Consider the following 14,496-nt stretch of genomic DNA (forward strand, 5'->3'; position numbering starts at 1 on the left):
GGTCTGAACTGGATTCATCAAGATGTAAGTTAAAGCCTGATGAGGGGTTTAACTTGGTCCATTCAGGATGTGTTTGCAGGTATAGAGAAGTTTGTGAAGACTACTTGGTGGCAATGTAGTAAAACAGGACACAAGATTGGGACTAAAGAAACATTTATGTAAGAAGAAAATTCTTTATCCTCTCCAACTATAAAGCTAGTCTTCACCCATCTGTTTCCTGGTTTGGTTATGTTTAGGATTTTTATTTTTTCTCCTTTCTGTTCAATGAGCACCAAGAGTATGGAGCATGCTGTTTCTAAAACAAGCCCTGCTCATGAGGAAGGAATAATTACTGGCTCATTGATTAGCACAAAATTAGTATAATACTCCCAGTACTGTATCCACCTCTGTTGATCATCCAGAATTCAAACACTGATTAATTTACTTGTCCATAATAGTAGAGGAAACATATAGCTTGGAAAATTGCCCTGCACTGTCTCTACAAGCTATTAGTATTCATTTTTATGTCTTATTTCCTCTCACATATCGCCATCCAAAATCACTTTTTTTTTTGCAATGGTTATGTAAGAGAAAGCAGTTATTGGCTTTTATATATTCTACAGAGTACAACAGAAGCCTGCTCAATATCTCAAAAGTGCATGATCCTCACCTACACATGTACGCATGAGTATTAAATATTATTTTCCATTTTTGTGGGGTTTATGATCTTTTCCAGTTAACTGCATTGTTTTGCCACCATGACTGTGTATTCAGAGTATTGTGGAGTACTGTACCATGGCAGGACATCTGAAAACTACATGGTACTCATTAGGGAAGTCAGCCTAAATACAGATTTTGATCTGATAGATATACATACCTTCAACATCAAGAGATGAGCCCAAGAGATTTTTACCCCTAAACTGTAGAGCTATAACTATACACAATAACAGGTTAAGCATGATGGCCCCCATTCATTTTTAATGTACAGAAAACTACATTGAAGATGAACAGAATTTCCATTTAAGTCTTGTTTAGAAAACACCTTTAGAACAGTTCAGCCTTTTTGAGGATGGACTATACTACACCACAGAGCCTACAACATGGCAGTTTCAGCCCTTTTCTTGGAGGCAGAACCAAACTGTTCTAGGATGCAGCTGCAAACACAGCAGCAGTTCCTGTCTCTAGTACAGACTGCCATCTCAGGGAGTGGAGGAGAGTGGCAGAAGACAAATATTTCTGCTTTGATCAGAAAGGTGCAAACCAGCCTCCCCAGCCCTTAGTGACTCACAATCAAACATAATTAATTGAGAAGTGAATAAAACACCCTGTCTCTCTCTGTGGGGCTGTAGCACAACTTCATCAGCTCGTTGCAGCAAATGGTGACATCTCACAGAATTATGGTGTGTTTTCAACATCCTGTTATCACATGTGATTCCTGCCCCAGTCCTAAGTGCAAACTAGCATTTAATGTCTCTCTTTCCCCACCAATTATTAAATATAAATCCTTCTTTTCAGCAAGACCAAAGGAATAGAGGCTGTTGGCAATGTATCATCTACAAAAATAGTTAGTCTTATAATTAGAAGGTAATATGAAATCTTATTTTCTTTTCATTCGACTAAGCTGCACCCAATACTTCAATACAGGAAGGTACAAACTCTATCTGTTTAAATGTAAAAAATATATACAACTATATTTAACATTTAAATAACTTTAAACACAACTGTTTGCATACTAACAATCTTATGTACATTCCTTCTTAAGCAACACCTCTTTAATATCCTCCTCTTTTGTTAAACAAGTTTTATTTTCCTCCTAAAATACCCAATGCTACTTTAAAATTCTGGAGGGGTAAAAATTAGAGCTATATAGAAAATAGCAAGATGTTTTACATTTGTAGTGTATGATAGCACATATTTTTCATAAAAACAACACGTCATTCAAAAACTGAACCACTGTAAAAGTTCTCATAAGTCCAACAGGACTGTCTTTAAAAGGTTACTTTGGTTAACAGCAAGTCATTCTTAAACAATTAAGGAAAAAAAAATATATATTCTTTCACCACCTCTACAGATGCATTTCCTTGGCATGTTGTAGCAATCCATATACCTTCACAGATGAGCACTGCAGTTGTTCAGTGCTTCTTATTTGTACTGTGATTTCAATAAAATAGATTACATATATAAGGTTGGATTGACTTAAAATTAAATTAGTCCAACATCCTAAAATCTCTGAATAAGAGAACTCTCTTCCTAAGACTTCACAGAAACTCTGGATATCAGAGAAAGAACAGTAACCCTACTTCTTCTTCACAAGGTTGATCTCATGCAGTACTTGAAGCAGCATCATCAAGTTGCATGAAACTGCTGCTTCCTTGCTCATTTTCCCAGTCGGAGAGTGACAACTTCTGTGAGCTCTACATACTGACACCCTGCCAGTAGCACCAGCCTCTGAGCATTCAGACAACTAAAGTGCCACTGGACTTCACAGTAATGCAATGCTTTCCTCTGAGTCATTACCCATTTTTCAGGTCATGTGTTGCCTCCACCTTACTGAAATTTTACTCATTTCCACGGGAATAAATGCCTTCAGTTTTTGGCCAGGAACAGGAACTTGATCTTTATCTTTCTCCCCTCCCTGTACTGTGAAACCCTCTGATCCATCAAAAAATGACAAACAAAAAGGCAAAAGTGTAAGATTCTCCAGGAAAAGAAAACCGCATTAGTCACTGTGTGTCAGTTAAGCTGCAAAGTAGAGAGGTGTGACCACGAGCAAAGGCACTTGGTAACAGCACTGGGGACAAGTCAATGAGTCAACAATTTCAGTCTCGTGATCAAATTGACCAGCAGCGAGGGCTCTGCCGAGGAGGATTTTGTGGATGACGTAACCGATGATTTTTTAGCACCTTCCTCTTGAAAAGGAATTGTTGCACTGTTGTGGAGGTCTGTATTCATAAAGCACCTGCTGCCTCGAATATAATCCGTTCCCCTCGCCAGCTGCTTGTCAGACACTGGCCTGCAGAGCGGGTGCTGCGTGGAGGGGCTCTCCTCAATGATTGGGGGTATCCTTTCATTGCTGAAGTACCTGCACAGGACATCTTCACCTATACAAACAGGAGGAAAATACAATTATTGCTGACTTCAAAACCCTCCACCCATATTTTCTGTTTTTAAAAAAGTATTCTGGTTACACTTCAAATACTTGCTCATAAAAAACCTGGACATCAGCAGCTATCAATGAAATCACAGCTTTTTGCATCTTTAATGTTTTTACAGTAACACAAATAATGAAATAAATCCACACACAGGGAGATACCACTTGACTGTTATATTCCAGATTCACACACACAAAAAATGCTGATATAGACTACCTTCATGCAAATCACTATCATAGGTGAGATGTAACAAACCTTCCTCTAATATGCTATTCAAAATGCTGAAGACTACAGAGTTGAATCCATAAACTTCTCAATATAACTCATGAGTAACTTAAAAAGTTACTAATAATGCTCTGGACAATAGAAATTAATTTTGCAGGTGAAGATGTAAGTACTTCCATCCCTGATTTTGACCAGTGATTTGTGAGGCTCTCTCTGTTTTCACTCCTCCTTAGACACCTGACCATGGCAGCTGCTGCTAAAGACACCCTGCTGGACTAGGTAGGCCTTTGGTTCTGACTCAACACAACTTAAATACAAGCCTGAAGCACTTAGTTACATTTCAAGCATTAAAAAAGGCAACACAAAACCAAAGGTAAAACCAAAAAAAAAAAAAAAACATGCACAAAAAACAGCCCTGCCTGCCACCTGGTGATCATTCTGTTAGTATCCTTCCAGGTTGATTCTTTTCCTTATCAACTTCTACTTTTACATGAAAAAAGTGGAATCCAGCTTTGATTTTACCTTGAATTAGACATTAGCTTTCATAACTGATTCCAAGAATGAACTAGTCATTCTTATTTCTTACTATAACAGGACTCAAATAGTCTTTCAGATGCAAAAGAGGGTGGGAAGAAGACAGTGTAGGAAGTAAAAAAAGCCATCCAACCAAACACAAAATGTTATGAGCTTCTCTCTCTCTCTCATAGTGATGCCTGCAAAATATGTTCCTTTCTAACATCAATAGCAGTAAAAAGCAGCTCCTAAAAGGCCCTACATTTTACATTTTGTGAACAAGCTTGCTCCTTCACCAGCCTCCATGTTGAGCTAAACAAAAAGAAAGACTTTGCAAAAAGTTTCACGATCAATATTAAATGCAGTAGAAAAGGAGAGGGCTGTGTGCAAGAGCAAATGGTTAACCTGTGCTATAAAGTTACAAGTACATATCTGCCCTAGCAGATCATTCTAGCTAACTTTTAATTCTCACTGCAAATCTAAGGCAGAAGATTTGAGTCCCATCACTGAATAGCCTTAGAAATTTCAGTTACCATCTGGCATTCCTACTAAACCCAACAATGGTCATCTTGCCTCAGTTCAGCAATGTGTAAACCATAATCCATGCCTAATTTAAATGCTTTCACATAGTTCACCCTATGGGTATTTTGGAGAAGAAGAGAATGAGGGACAAAACCCAGAACCTTACCTTTTCTCCCTGATCCTCGTGGCCTAGAGAAGGGTTCTGCAGCTCCTATCCAGCTTCCATCAGCAGGCATTGACAAAGGACGAGGTTTTCCTAGAGACAACATAGAAAATTACGAGGATTTACATAAAGCTGACGAAGCCAATTTTTTTTTTTGCTTTTCCCAGATAAACAAAGGGAGAAATGAGCAATAAGGAGCTCAAATTGTAGAAAAAAATAACACTTGAAGAGACTTCCACTGGAGACCTATAAGAAACCAGTGTGCTGAGATTTAACAGCTGCCCTCTTGCTTATTTAGAGCAGGAATGGACATAATGTTATAAGTAAAATACATGTGGAAATGACTTTCTGTAGCAGCAGAATGATATTCATTATGATATTCATGATGAATGATATTCATTACGAAATAACAGCATTTAAGATAAATTATTTCAGATGTAGAATTTCAGATGCAGAATTGCACATCCACAATTTGTACAAACGGCCTTAATATCAACCAAGTCTGACGAGCAGTTTTCTAAGACAAATCACTCAGACTGATCAAAGCCCTTATCACAACAGTGATAACGAGAGTGGAATGAACTCACCATAGGATTGTGTTTTTTCTCTCATCTTGGCTGGCAGGATATTTACTTCCACGGGATAGCCTGGCAGCTGATCTGAATCAGCAATAGTAAACCTTCGCCTTCGGCTCTCCTGATCCAGAAAAGAATTGGGAGACTCGGCGCCCTTGGACCCAGGCAGTGGCTGACCGCGTTTGTTGCCTCCTCCATACACAAAGCTCCCCTTTTCATCTCTGAAAGGACATGTCACTCCAGTTAGTGCCTTGAAAGAGTTTAAAGATACAGACATGAGTAGGTTTGAAAGATGTTTCTAGCAGCAAGTCATGCTTGTGACAACTGGCATTGTGCTGCAAACAAGCTGGGAAAAAACCCCAAATAAGTCAGGTGATAGAAGACTTCATTATATTTAACAAGGAGAGAAGAAAGCTATCCCCCTCATGCTAATTCACTCTTAACAAGTCAGTAATTTAACACACTGAGAAATTCAGAGGCTCCACTCCTGCAAAAGATTTCAATAAATGAGACTTTTCTGTCCTGAGGGCATCAAAGCCCCTGATTCACTGCTTGTTCAGTACACAGTTGTGACTCAAGAGTGCTACATAAATTTATCCATCTCTGTGTGTGTACTGGTAACACCTATTACCTCCACCTGAGGGACTCTGCCTTTCAGTCATTGTAGGAGTCCAATAATTGTCACTGAATATTTACCACCTTCTCTCTCCCTCCTTTTGAGTTTCAGTAGCAGATTCATAGTGTGTGTATCTCTTTCTCTCTCTATATATATATACATATATGATTTTGCTTAAATTCTACAAGTACTTCTGGAAGAGAAGCTACCCTTCAAGTTAAGATTGCCTGAAGTTTTTTTCCCCTTCCTACATGTTACAATCTCATTGCTTGAAGCAACCATTAGCCAAACCAGGCACAAAAACAAATAGCTGACTGCCTAAGCACACATATACCCCAGTATTCATAGCAGGCCCTGGACAGCACATCCCACTTGTCCAGCTCTCCAGCAAGAACAATACTACAGCTCAGTGAATAGAAAGGAGCTATTTATGGATATGCAAGGACAAAAATTGCATTCAAGTGTTACACCAGAAATGTAACTCTCCTGCACCACCACCATGTGGAGACTGTGCCATGGGGAGGGAAACCAAACACTGCTCTCTGACTCCCAGAGTGGAGCAGAGGAGATCCATGATAGGAAGCAAAGAGAATAGGATGATGAAGGGGAAAAAAAAAAGCAAACATCACACAAATGCACTACAATTTCAAGAGAAAAGTAAAACATGCAGAGGTCAAAATAAATGGCCAAATAGAAGGCAAAAGAATTATCCTTCCTCCTCTTCCTGCCTGCTATATCTTCTTACATTTACTCTCTTAAAAGTCAAAGTCGAGATGCCTTTCCCTTTCCACCCATCATCCAGGACAAGTTCTACAGCTCAGACTGCAATTTCTGTCCTTTTCAACAGAGATTGAGGTTCTAAAGGCATTTGAACCCCAATATAATTTTGTATCTCTTTAGAAAAGACAAACAAATTAAGCACATGGACATAATTCACCAATGTGCTTGAAATTTAATGAAGAAATTACTAAGGCATTCATCTGTTAAATCTATGTGCTTGCCATTATGTTGAAAAATTTAAACATTTAGGTTGGTTTTTTTTTAATAAGAACTGAGCATGTGTAACCATAAAAGCAACGCAGAGCAGGTCAAGGTAGGTCCAACTTCAGTAAAGAGACCTTACCTAAGCAAGCCCCCCCTCCCAGTCCTGCCCCAAAAACTGCAGTAATACAATCTCTGTCTCTGTGTCAGCCCTTACATGACAGGAGGCAATGCTCTCCCACAATGCCTGCAGCAAAATGTCACAGTTTCTGTGCTGGGCTATCTATATGTAATCTAAAATGTCAAGGAAGGCCAGGAAGCATGCCTGCCTTCTACATCTTGCCTGAAAACCCTGTTTTCCATCATGTTCCCAGATCAGCTGGCAGGGTTCTGGCATGAGTCAACATGGACTTGAGAACAAACAACAGTCAGCCTTACCATATACATAACTCCCCCTCCCACTGTGCACACAGGTCTGCATTTTTATAGCTTGCACCACAGGATAAAAAAATAAAAGTTGATGTATTGCCTCTCCCTTCCCTTCAGTGGGAACATATTTGTTTTAAACAACTTACAAGTTTAAAAATTTAACATGATAGGTGTCATTTAACATAACATTTTTTTCTATCCTAACTCCCACAACAGTTACTCAACTTGCTAAAAAAGAAAAAATCCAACAGTGAAAAATGTTAGGGACAAAAATTACTTCTTGCTGTGTGCAGCAGTGTCAGAAATATAACTTCACAACAAAACCAGTGATGACATTGGTTCTTGTTCTGGGAACAACTCAGTGGCACTCAATAATCTTTCAGTAATAAAATTTGTTATAATCCTGGCAGTATATGCATAAGTTTAAGCAATCCAACTCATTTAGGCAGCTAGAAGAAAGTTTGAGATTTGCAGCTTCCTCAAGCTGATCTGCACAGAGCTCTAACAGCAAGCCAGCTCAGAAACAAGTGCATGAAGGAGGTTTCTGTTCAGTGTTTGTTTGCATACCGAGGAGAATATGGAACAGCTGGTGGAGGGGGTATGTACAGATCCAAAATGGCTGGCTTCTCTTTCTTCAGGGAGGTATCCACAGTGCTTTCTGGTGACTGAGTTGAAAGTGGTGGAGGACTGGTCTGAAATGTTAAACAGCTGTCAAACATCTGAACATTCATTTATCATTCACAAAAAGATAATTTAATAATCAATAGCACCATTTTCATCCTCCAGTGAACTACTATCTCAATGATGTATGAACACTTTAAAAACTCTTAGAATTCACATTTTCCTCCACCCCCAGTTTTGGCTAGCTATACAGGCCCTCCCACAGAAGTCCTATCATGGGTAATACATTGCTCAAGAATACTTTGCTCTTTCCAGTTCTATTTTTCCTGTAAATTCCACAGACAAGAAAAGCAATTGAGACAAAACCCCTTATTCTATTTTCAGATGCATTAAAAGAATGGAAATTGCTAAATACAGATATGATTAACCAGCCTTGTGAAGCTGGCATGTGCTACCTTTATTCCACACACTCCTGTGCCTGGGGCACAGACAAGAATATAGTAGTTCATCATAGATTGGATCAATGGATATAACTAGGGCCAGGGAAGCAAATTAAAAATAGATGTGGCATTGCTCATCTTTACAACTCACTTCTACATATTCTCAGCATCTTTCCAGGTTCCTGTCTGCCTACAGGAGAGAAGAGACTTCAAAGACCTTTCTTCTCCAATCACTCCCTCCCCCAGGGAAGCACTGCTGGGCATAGCCTATAAGCCAGCCCACCTCAGCTCTTCACACTGGTAGAACACATCAGGCATGATGCCACAAAAACAGGACACGTGCATTGGGGTGAAAGGAGGATGAACAAGTAGTCAAGTATACATCTTTATCCATTCTGAGAGAAATCTGCCTTCATGGGGACTAGTGACAGCCATCAGCATTTCACAGGTTTAAATTATCCCCATGGCTGTAGGGAGACCTGTATCAGAACAGGTGGAGGAGGGGGAACTCTCCCTGGTTTTATTAATTCCAGATAATTAGCTTAAATTCAGTTAGGCTGTTTGCTCCTGCAAGCATTAAGTCCTAAGTTTCCTAATGCAACAAGCCATTCTTCAACATGGTTATTTAAGAATTACTAACATCACTTTCTATGTCTGTTTAATACCCATTGTCCAACAACCAAATCTTATTTAAACATGTAGTTTAAATAATTTCTTGAAAAAAAATACTCTTTCTCACCCTTTACTAGACTAAAAAGAGGAATAATGGAATAATCTTAGGTTATTTCAGCAAAAATATATTACTGAGATAAATAGAGAAAGCATTTATTTATTGCTCCCTGCTAATGAATTCCACACATATCAGCAGTTTTGCCTCAGATAAGTTCTCCCAGTGACACACAGACTGATAAAAATATTCAGCACACCTAGTCCCTTTGTGTACCAAAAGGGCATTATCTGGTTGCAAGGAAAGAAAAAAAAGTAAAAGAGAAGAACATTTTCCCTTTTACCTAGGAACCATAGGAGGACAGCCATTTCACCTAACCTGCCTTGACCTATACTCAAACATGACTACTTGGGGCATGTCTGGCATTTCTCTTTTTTCTAGCTGCAACCAAGGCATTCCCATCCTGAGGTCAGAGTGGGGCTGGCAGGCTCTCACCTGCACCAAGGGTGGTTTCCAGCGCAGGTTCTTCAGTGGGGCAGGAGTGAAATGAAAAGAGCCAGTAGGACGTTTCTTAAGCAGCAGCCGAACTCCAGCAGGATTCTCTCGCAACTTGGCCACCAGATTTTTTAGTTGCCATCCAACCTGGAAGAGAATAAAGACATCTTTTATTTAGCAGTTCTTTTCTGAAAGCAAAGAAACAAGAAAAACCCAAATCCCCCAAGTCAGACTGTTTGTTTTGACACAAACCTAGAAGACATAAGGGATCCAAAAAAGCCATCTTAAGAATTTTAAAAAATTGGAAAGCTCTTTTTTTTGCAAGATTCTTAGTTTTCTTTTAAAATTCTCTACTTAAGCTGTAAACTAAATACTGAGATATCAAGCAGTGCTCTTTATACCTCAGTTCCAGTCCTAGCATGGATATGCTCAGATTGACAAACACAGGGATTCACAGTGAGCTACTTTTGTCGTGTTTCTTTCTCATATTGAAAGGCATTGATTAATGTGCTAAGCAAAAATATAATCATTATACCCAGGTTTTCAGATGCAGTTGACTAGACAACCATTTGCAAATGGGGGAGCTTTTTAAAGCTCTTTATCTGCATTTCAGCAGATTGCAAAAAGGCATTTTAAAACAGGTCTTAAATTCAACACGAAATATTTTAATGATGCGTAAAACATTAAATATAAATATTGCATATTTATTTTATCAAAATATAGTAAAGAATAAAATTTTTCTTGAAAATAAAATGTTAGAAAGCCTTAGACATTTCACCAGGAAAACACCAGAACTGCCTGCTGACCCCATCCATTCAGCCCCTGTGGTGCAGAGCAAGCGTAAGGGAAGGTCTGTGCTGCTCACCACAGTTTGCCGATTAACCTGGATCACTTCGTCTCCAGCGTGGATCTTCTGGGAGCGATCAGCAGGGGACTGCCAAGAGGAAAACAAGACTCACAAGCTGCAGCAGGTCTCTCTCCCTCCCACAGCAACCCCCACCAATCTAAGTCAAAGGTTGCATTAGCAATGCTCTTCATTACACATAATTTTCACATCTGCTGATGACTTGAGAAATGTAAATTAACCAAATTGTTTATTTTAATACTGGGGGAACAAAAGGGGAAGAGAGAAGGCATAGCCTCCACCTGTTACCAAATTGTATCTAAGTCATGGGGCAGTCTCCACTCTCCTATTCCCTCCAGTTTGTACTAGTTTTAGACAGTAATGGAAGAGGACTGATGAGGATTTCTAACACAACAATCATCTTAAACAACTTTTAAATAAATGTGTACTTATTTTTAAAAATACATTAAGACTTTGAATGTACAGAACAAAGGACCAAAACTCCTCCAATCCACAAGACAGATCCTTTGCACTTTCCCTTTTTGTTTTCCAATGTAAATAAAAGCTTCTGACTTTAATGTGAAACTGCCTGCCTGAATCACCAAAGTCAGCAGATAAAAATATTTGCATAGACAGGTATTTTTCAAATACCTATCTAATAATAGTACACTTTAAAATACAATCTTCTTGGAACAAAACCTAAGCTCTGGGGAGCCACCAGCAAGAAACGGATAAACATGTCAATACTTAGATTTATCAACAGCTGGTGCAATGCACCAGCCTTTGCTGCAGTTCTTAAAAACACTCTCACTGCTATAACACACCAACTCCTACCAGCCTTGACAACACCCAGAGCACACAGACATGATACCTTGGTACGTGCTGCACCCTGGTCACAGGACAGCAACTCCTCCCATTCCCCCCAGCCCATGAGGAACCACGCAACAGGCCAGCTCTTCCTAGAGACTCCAGAACTAAGCACTGGGATTGAGGACACCCTTCTCCACCTCACCACACCTTTAGACCTCAAGTAACTTTGTTACAGAAAGAACTCTAAGAATAAATAGTGCAACAAAGGAAGAAAACGTAGGGAATTTGTGGGAGGCTCCAGCTATCACAAGTAACCCTCTTTCTTCATTGTCTTCTTGCTTCCTCTGAGAGGAAATGCCTTTGTGGAAAGCTGCACATATAGGAGTCAACCAGAATCGTGAAAAAATGCTGGGCCAGAGTAAGCTTGTGAAAAACAAAGCTCATTTCAAGCTGTCCTTTGGGTGACTAACAGCTCATCTGAAGGAGGGTGGGAGACCCTTGCACAGAGAGCTCCTGCAGCAAGTGACAGGTCACAGCACTGGGATCACATGTGAGAACAGACGAAAGAGCAAAGGTTAGCTCTGGGCAAACGTGGCATGCAAAGTCACACGTAGGAGGGCATAACTCAGGAATCCTCTTGGCTGACTCATACCAAAAGGACTTCCCCAGTCTTCTATTGTTCAGTTCTGTCAAGACAGGGATGCAGTTCCATTGCATTCCCATACATCAGCTCCTGGGGATCGCTATTAAAATACTATTCCAAGTCTAGCAAGAAAATTGAGCGTGGGTAATCTAAATGATATCACATCACCATAAAGTCATCAGTTGTTCACAGATCTCTCAGGCACTTGTCAAATTCTGCTGCTGCAAAGGCAGGAGTTTCCCCAAAGGAAGAACCAGTGTTGATAACAAAAAGCAGACACTTAGGACAATACTCAATGCTAAAGGAATACAGACCCAAAATAAGACCTACATGCAGAAGTGGCTTGTCAGCAGTCTCTATTACATTCTTTTGCATTTATCAGATATTAAAATTGCTGCAAAAGTGGAAGTAGTTTCTGTGGCAGATCCTGTACAGAGTATGGCAGAATAATAGTATCAAAGCTATAGAAGCTTTCACTCTGCACTGCAAGCAGAGATTTCCACCTTCTCCTGCCTGGTCCCTGGACCTGGCAGGGAAACAATTAGAATCATTGGTTCATTCTCATTCATCAAAAAAAAAAAAAAAAAAAAAAAGAAAGGAAAAAAAAAAAGGCAGCATTGCTGCAAAAGCCAAGTTTCTCTGCTCTTTTTTCTTTCAGTCACTGTTCCTGGACAGTAGGAGCCTGTTTGAAAACACCACAGCATCACCTGCCAGCCTCAGCTGCTGGCTAGAGGTCCACTCCTTCAAGGGCTGCCCAGAAGCCTTCAATAAACTCTCAGCTACAAAGGACTCAGTGTACAAATAAAACAAGGAACCACCTGCAGTAAAAACTAGTTGGCTCTCTTGCCAAATACTTCTTCCAGCTGACCACTCTTAAAGTCTTACTTGTTCATAGTCTTTTCACTCTGCAAGGTAATTTTGTCACGGGACAGCTCATTGATTTCATTACTCATTACTGAATTTAGCCCACTACCACTAAATGCTCCCATTAGGGGAGACTGACTTTGCCAGTGGAGAGCAAATACATCCAAGACTTGGTTAAGCAAGATACCGTAAGAGCTCAGAGCAGCAGATACAGTAACTTATTAAAGCAATTACTTTAATGCCAAGCATTTGAACTAATTTGTGTACTTGCAGAAACTGGTTTAATGGGACTAACAGTGAAGCATGCAGGCACAAAATATTTACAAACTGTGGATAAACAAACGATGGATCACGTGGTGTTTAAAGCAGTGATGCCATGCAAGTCATGTCTAAACCAACAAAAAGTAGTTAGTCAAACTAACTCAAAGCTGCTGTCTGAGATCAACTGCATTTGCTTCACTTACATTTTCTGTAGTTCCAGTAATTACGTGCAATCCATCATAAGTTGATTTGATGTACATTCCCTAAATACAAGGAAAAAATGAAAAACAAGTTTAAAGGCAAAACAAACCACATAAATTATCTGATTAAAACACTGTTGGCAACAGGCTCTGAACATTATTAAAGCCAGTTAGCAATTCGTATATTCTCCCTAGAAAAGTGTGTGGTCTAATACTACAATACTCTAAACTTCTTCACAGATCATTTTAGTGCTATTTATTATAACATTTATAATGACATAAAACACCCAGTGTATGGAATGAGACTTAGAAATGCTCTCTGGTTGGTAATACCAAACACTGCTGGTTTTGCTGCCTTGTCAGTCTTTGGCCTTGAACAGAACTTTATCTCCTTAATACCCAGCCTGCTCTAGAGAATTACAGGTTTTACTAGGTGGCCCCGAGTTCTTTCCAAACAGAGCAGACTTACACAGGTGGGCTACAAGAATTGCTGACATGTTCTTTTACCAAGCTTCTCTTGGTAAGTCAATACACAGACAGCCTCATATCCACAATGCTTACACAAGCACTAAAAGTTCCAGCAGAGTATTTGTGGCTCTGTCTGTTAATGTTGAGTGTGAACACAAGGACAAAGTTGATTAACTGGCTGTTGACTATAAGAGCACCAAATTAAAAATCACAAACAGGCTATTAACTAATAATTACATAGATTTCCCACAAAAGATGACCAGCTTGATGATGACCTCATTGATTTTATCACTTATGAACAAATACATAACTACTGTTCCTTAGGCAGCTAAGCTGCCTAAAATTACCACACTTGCTTTAAAAGCAGGTGGAAAATAGATTATCTTTTTGACCCTTCCTCTCCAGCCAAATCCCTGCCTGTTTTCCTGTTAGTATCCAACTGGGTGCACCCACCTCCTTGTTTCTTAGGCAGAGCAAGACTGACTCTGCTCTGATGTAGCTTGTGCACTAACAAAGAGATTCCCATAATTGCAAGAATGCATGACTGATTCAGTCAAATCCACTGGTCTAGGCAGAACTATATAGCACACTAATACTTTGCAGCTTTCTCTAAAAATGTTCATTATTTCTGCCTTTAGGGCTAGGGGTGAATACAAATGCATGTAATGATTTAAATTCCCTCCAACTCATTCTAACACATCTGTTTCCTAGACAGAAAATCCACCAAGATTTCAAATTAAGTTTCTCATAACCAGCACTCAGCTAAGCAGAATCCACTGAATGAACAAGAATCAGCAACTAGACATGGCCACCAAACAGTTACAAAAGTCTCATTTCCCTGCTCACAACAAACCTCCAAAATTCTCCCATTCATCTCAATCTTGCAATAAACACACATAAAAAAGCATCTTCCAAAACCCAAAGATCATTTCTCATTGCCTTCTCCCTCTCCCGGTCCCCCTAGGAAAAAAAAAATGGTTATAGTAACCTGAAAAACTAAAACTACTAGTTTTCATAAGCATTTGTAA

At 39.5% G+C, this 14,496-nt stretch overlaps 1 protein-coding gene across 1 annotated transcript in view; it reads right to left on the minus strand.

Moving 5' to 3' along the window:
• Positions 1–136: 136 nt before the first annotated feature.
• CNKSR3 (CNKSR family member 3) overlaps positions 137–14,496 on the minus strand; it is a 54,097-nt gene continuing 39,737 nt past the window's right edge. The window contains exons 7-13 of the mRNA XM_079331578.1: positions 13,004–13,063; positions 10,244–10,312; positions 9,379–9,525; positions 7,723–7,847; positions 5,142–5,350; positions 4,558–4,647; positions 137–3,080 (exon numbers count right to left, since the gene is read on the minus strand). Coding sequence (XP_079187704.1) covers positions 2,782–3,080; positions 4,558–4,647; positions 5,142–5,350; positions 7,723–7,847; positions 9,379–9,525; positions 10,244–10,312; positions 13,004–13,063 — 999 coding nt within the window. The 3' untranslated portion in view covers positions 137–2,781. The remainder of the gene's footprint in view (positions 3,081–4,557; positions 4,648–5,141; positions 5,351–7,722; positions 7,848–9,378; positions 9,526–10,243; positions 10,313–13,003; positions 13,064–14,496) is intronic.

Source organism: Erithacus rubecula (assembly GCF_903797595.1).
Source record: "Erithacus rubecula genome assembly, chromosome: 2".
Lineage (NCBI taxonomy): Eukaryota > Metazoa > Chordata > Aves > Passeriformes > Muscicapidae > Erithacus > Erithacus rubecula.